Here is a 6,246-nt window from a genome sequence, read left to right on the forward strand (position 1 = left end):
GGGTTGGTAAAATCTGTTAATGTTAGTGGCGTTTTCCCACAAACGCCGCTACAAAACATGATCTTTAACGGCGATTTTATTACAAATGCCGCTAAAAAAATGATCTTTTGCGGCGATTCTAGCTATAAACGCCACAACATGCTCGACTCTTTTGTGGCGTTTGTAAAGAAAAACGCTGCTAAAGATCATGTTCTGTAACGGCATTTGTAATAAAAGCACCGTTAAAGATCATGTTCTATAGCGGCGTTTTCCAACTTAAACACCGTAGATTTTAGCAGCGCTATCTATAGCGGCGTTTTTTGCGATGCTTTTTTTAGAGGCGCCTATAGGGCCAAAAAACGCCGCTAAAAACCTGTTTTGCTGTAGTGTTATACTTGACTTTGATTAGAATATGGTTCTACAAACCTATAAATAGATGTAATAGTCTCTCTTCTTGTATCATTCGAATTCGACATAGTAAATTTTTTTTCCTCTGTACGTAAACTTGGTGTGTTCTATTTTTTTCTCTTTTCTTACCATTATCGACATTATATTTTTGTAGAAAGCTTAATTGCTTTGATGATTTTGTTAATTGTAATCTTGTTTGTTTGATAACAACCATCAATGTTTTCCAAACAGATTCCATTTGAGCTACATAATTGAGCAAGTAACTGGGAAGCCGCAGTAGTGTAGGACTAAACTCACTTTTTATTATTATTGATAGTTAATAAGAAAAATAAAATCATGCCAAAGGAAAACATTAGACTTGTATATAGGAAATAGATTCGTAAATGGTTGATATAAATTTAATTATCGTAAAGGGGAATGAATGAAACATGACAAAAACAATGGAAATACATGTATAGTCAAGGTGACGCTTGGCTCAATTGGAGCTTACACAGTAGTGTTTTCTGTCTTTAATTCTCTTTTAAAACCTCATGAAGGAACAAATATAGAGAGGGAACAACAATAATTGTTTCAGGAGCAAAACATGGGAAGAATAGATTAAAAAGATCAAAAAGAAAAGTGAAAAGATGGGGTAAAATCAATTATTATAAGGGTTGACAAAATTGCAGTTGGTTCGAATTTCGCCGGCTTCATCGAGACCAGAGAGGACTTGAATGTTTGCAAGCCTTACCATGGAGGCTGAGAACTGGTGTATGAAAAGGGAAGGGGTTCCAATCAAAGAGTTGACGATAGGTGAAGTCCTTGGATCAGAATAGAGCATTTGATCGGTGGATAGAAGTCCCATATTTTTCTGAAGATTGGCATAAAACTGGGAATCAAAAGTGGTTGGGGTTGTAGCATCAAGATCAACGTAGTCGCCCGATGCACATCTGCATTTCCTTTGTAAGAAGTCCAAGTAATGATCATCAAGAGGAGGATTTGGCATGCTCGATGTTCCATTCAACCCCTGATACAGCCGGTGTTGAATTGCACCACACGATGTCCTTCCAATGGTGTGTGCTCCTGGACATATGATAGGAATGCACTGTCAATGCATGCATGCATCAATTATACATACATAAAAGAGAAGAGAAGATTTGGGTTTTGACAAGCACCTGAGAGAACCACCAAATCAATGAAATTTAGACCCCGAGATTGGAACAACTCAAGCAAAGTGGTAATGCTTTCGCGACCACTAGGCACCATCTCAGCATCTTTTGCATTTGAAATACGCGAATCTTTCCTGCCATAAGGAACTCTCCAATATGGTCCTCCGAGTAAAACGGTGGCATCCCTGGTGGCTGCCGTCAGAATGTCAGTGCAAGACACGATTGCCGGGCAGGATTTCTCCACCTCCGCCTTAATATCGTCTATCACTTGAAACCCTCTCAATGTTTTGCTAGCCTCGGCTCTCCTCTCACTTCCTTCGTGGTTCAAGAGAATGGAAGCGTCGCATCCCTGATCAATTAATTCACATGATCATCCTCAGTCTCAACCATATATAAATAAGCAAATATAAAATTAATTACCGTGGCAAAGCAGTCATGAAAGTGCAGCCTCAAAAGACTGGCGGCAAGTGTGTGATCCTTTGCAACCCATTGTTTCAGTTTTGTGTGGATAATTTGTTCAAGCTGTGGGCATCTCTGGTGGTAGTAGTCGAAGGACAAGAGATTATCTAACAGCAACGTCTCTGGTATTGGTAATGCAGGAAAAGTTGGGAAAGAGTCTTCTTCACCATGCCCACAGCTGGCTGTACATATAATGGAGAGGAGGAAAAGGATAAGAACGGAGGATTTCATCCTTCTGTTTCTGGTAAGCCCAAAATTTAATAAAGTATTAATTCGGATTTTCTTTTTGGACGCTTATGATGATGGCTGCAATTGCGTTTTTATAGTAATTGACGATGAATAAGATATAGTTACATTTGGCTATTAAATAAATACGTGGGAGGCACCCCCACCTACATGCTAACCATGTCTGAGTATAATTTAATTAATTAAGGTACTAGTTTTGACTTTTAGTTTTAATGTCTGCAGCAAACGTGTCAGTCACTAACTTACATTATGAATCAACTCTGTTCGTCTCTTGAAGTTCAAATTATTCGTCAGGTAAGTTAATTTTCAGTCGCAGTTTCTTTTTAAAATTTACTGATCAAGTCGAAAGCTGTTGGATGCTGGTATTTACTTCAATCGTTTGCATTGAAGTGTGTTGAACAAACCTTTTCATTTCCATTCATCTCCTTACACATTGTGATAAACCTTGCCTTCGCATCCGTTATGCTTGTGTACATGATATCAAGACAATAATGAGTTAGTGAACTTACTAGCATTTTATTTCTCTTCTCCTCTGCAGCCGCTGATAGTTTGAGGCATTTAGGTAATTGGGTCCTTTCCGGATATTTCATCCCTTATGTGATTTATGTGAAACTGTTCCTACTTTTATACCTGAGCAGTGGTTACCAACTACAACTACTCTTCATGGTACACTCAAAATTTGAGAGAATTGAAGTAAAAATATTAAACTCGAAAGATAGGTTTAGGTAAAAAATAAACTTGTTTAAAATAAAAGGCTTGAGCCTAACTTGACTCATTTTTAAGTTTATAATATTTTATATTATATCATTTATATCACATTAAAAAAATCTATACTAAATATATAATACTACTCTAATGTAAACATTAAAACAATTTAAGATGACTATACAAAAAAATTCAATAAATAAAAAAATATTAAAATATTAAATATTAAATTAAAATAATATATTTGGGTAAGTCTTTTGCAAATATGGACAAACTTGGGTAAAATTTTAGGCTCATATTTCGAGCCAGGCTTGGGCAAACATAAAATATATTAATATCATGCTTAAGTTCGGCCCGACCCATGTACACCTCTAGTGGTTATCGTTATCGTTTGGTACCTAGATGATATGAATTCAAATCAAGTTACCATCATCCCCCTTCTCTCAATATTGTAATGATCATGTGTGTAACTAATGCATTTTAATATATTGAAAACCTATGCTCTCATAGGTACATTTATTATGCACAACATGACTTAACTCGTAATACTAGAATCATAGCTCAAATAAAAAAAAAGTTAATAGTACTCTCTCACAGACATTGTATAAATTATGAAAATAAAACATTGGTACGGATCATTTTTCTAGGACAAATGACTAATTATTATTGTTTGTAAGTAACAATCATTTTCATTGCAGAAGAGACAATAATGATATTGAGATAAAATAAACTAAATAGATGAATAGATTTCACTAAGAGAAATCAATGATATCTTATGAGGGTTGCATAAATGACAAGTTCATTGAACAATAGCTTAATATAAGTAGTTTTCCTAATGTTATATAATGGGAAGACCAATCATGGTACTTTTAATGGATTAACTATGTGATTGGAATAACTTTGTAATTAATAGACAAAGAGTTGAAACTTAACTACAAATTATTTAAGCCTCAATTATATATGCATGATCAATCCTTGCACCAACTCACTTTAACTCTGAACGGATTGTATAATAAGAATTGATTGAATGTGTGAATAAAAACAATATATGAAAAATAGATTCCATGAATTACTCTTCACATAAATGTACTTTCTTGAGATAACAATAGATGGCTTAAGATTAATTTTTTATTTAATTAGATAAATAAATTAAATAATTGAGTTAAATTAAATATTTATAGGAGTTATATTTTATTTAGATAATTAAATTAATTTACACAAAAGTTTTAATATAGTAAAATTGTTATGATTTTAACAAATTAGAATTAGATTCTATAAATTATTTAATTGAAATAATTAATTAATTTAAAATAATCATTTAAAAGTTAAATTAAATAATTATATAAGCTTAGTTTAATAAGGAACAGTTGTCATGAGACAGCGATCTCATAGTGTCATCGGCCATAGGGCTCAGAGAGTACTACCAAGACTCAAATTTTTATTAAATAATTATTTTATGCATTTCAAAATCAAGTATAACTCTTGCAAAATTTTCCCTATAAATAATGTGTAGGTGTCAAAAACCACATAGAGACATAACAGGAGAAAACTTTGTCCAAATTTTGTGAAAATTTTATTTGAATTATTTTTCTTTCGACTCAAAAAATTTCTTGAGTTTTGTTTCCAAAGTTGTAAAATTATAATGACAATCATCTAATAAGTGTAATTCAATTTAGAAGTAGATTTTCAGTTTGAGATTCCCACGTAGGAAGAATTAAACATTTCATTTGAAAGTTTAAGTTTTCACCTTGTGTTCAATTATTTGAGTTAAGAGTCTATGCTCTAAATATATGAGAATTCGAAAATAGAAAAGAAAATAATTCGATAGAAAGTTAAAGACTTTAGATTATATTTTAAATTGATTGGACAATAATCTAGACATGTCCCAAAACTAAAGTTACGATTTGAACATTTCATCAACCTTAAAACACATGTATTACTATAGATATTACAATAAATACATGCACTAGTGAGGCAGCCTTCTCACTGACTCGCCTACAAGACCTAGTCCCGTGTCCTCACAAATGTATCAAGTCTCTAAAACTCACCCATCAATTCATCATATCCAACGACGCTATCTTTAGTCCTTTCAAATTACGTCATACAACATCATAGGCTGTCATCTGCCACCCTAGCATGGTGCCCAAGCTCGGTAGATGGGACCCACCCCCATCTCATTCTCCCGTATAAATATACCCTTTAACATAGGGTGAAGCAGGAGAAAAATAGGGCTTATCCTCACCTTACAAAAATTCTCAGCCATCAATCCCCTAAAGCTCTAGAAGCAACAGCTCTGCACATCTCTCACGGTGTGAACCATCCCCATCACAACAGCTCTCTAACCCTTATAGTGAAACCACAATATCCAACTAATCCTAGCTTTCGTGTTGTAACATTAATTTTATAATTTTATGTTTTTTTTTAAAAACCATGTAAAAATAATAAAAAAAGGTTATTTTTTGTGTTTTTCCCACATGGCATGATTTTGATGTGCCACAAGGCAAATACAATGAAAAAAAAAATAGAAATCAATTAATGCAGTCTCACAATTTTAGCATTGAACTGAGTTTTTAATCAAAGGATTGAAGCAGGAATTTAATCGATGTTTTTCATAAAAACAAATTGTAAGGGCTTTTTAAACCCTACCTATATCTTTCAATAAAATACATATTTTTCAAGAATTGTATTGATAAGGACGTAATTTTTATATTTATTTGTAATATTTTCATTTTTTATTATCCTGTTTAGGTTCTTAAGTATATTATTTATATTTATATTTTATTTATTATTAATTTAAGGATAATTGGAGAAAAAAAGCTTAAAATTTTATTTTTGACAAGTTTTTTTGCATTAGACTTTCAACATAATGCACCCTCAGTGTTTTAGTCACAACTTGTATAACACTCCATATCCGGCCTAGATGTTATGACCAAATTCTGAGGGGTTACACAAATTCGTCTTGAAAATCAAAGTTTAATCTCAGTATAAATCAAAGTTAAACCTCATTTCTATCCTTTTTTGAAATCTTTAAGAAAACTCATCGTTTAGACTTTGTCATTTTATTTTGGAGAACCACATAATCATACTCTTAATTTTCTTGCAGTAGAAAATTTAAAAACTAGCGTCATTTTTGAAAACCATATTTTGATTTTGAAAACTTAACTCCTTTTAGTTTAAAATAAAGACATTCAGAATAAAATTAAGCTAAGTATAAATCCAAACCAAAATAGTCCCAATGACTCCAAATTAAACAGTCCACAGAAAATAAATTATAACTTAATAGTATTAAAGAAAATGCATC

The 6,246-nt window shown here is 32.5% G+C and overlaps 1 protein-coding gene across 1 annotated transcript; it reads right to left on the minus strand.

Annotated features, from left to right (window-relative positions):
• Positions 1 to 761: 761 nt before the first annotated feature.
• On the minus strand, positions 762 to 2,292 carry LOC107915669 (peroxidase 7). Its single transcript, XM_041102976.1, has 3 exons — positions 1,956 to 2,292; positions 1,542 to 1,884; positions 762 to 1,449 (listed from the first exon to the last, which is right to left on the minus strand). The coding sequence occupies exons 1-3, from the start codon at positions 2,223 to 2,225 to the stop codon at positions 1,025 to 1,027; spliced, it is 1,038 nt and encodes a 345-aa protein (XP_040958910.1). The 5' UTR covers positions 2,226 to 2,292; the 3' UTR covers positions 762 to 1,024.
• Positions 2,293 to 6,246: the final 3,954 nt, after the last annotated feature.

The sequence above is a fragment of the Gossypium hirsutum genome, chromosome D10, assembly GCF_007990345.1.
Source record: "Gossypium hirsutum isolate 1008001.06 chromosome D10, Gossypium_hirsutum_v2.1, whole genome shotgun sequence".
Lineage (NCBI taxonomy): Eukaryota > Viridiplantae > Streptophyta > Magnoliopsida > Malvales > Malvaceae > Gossypium > Gossypium hirsutum.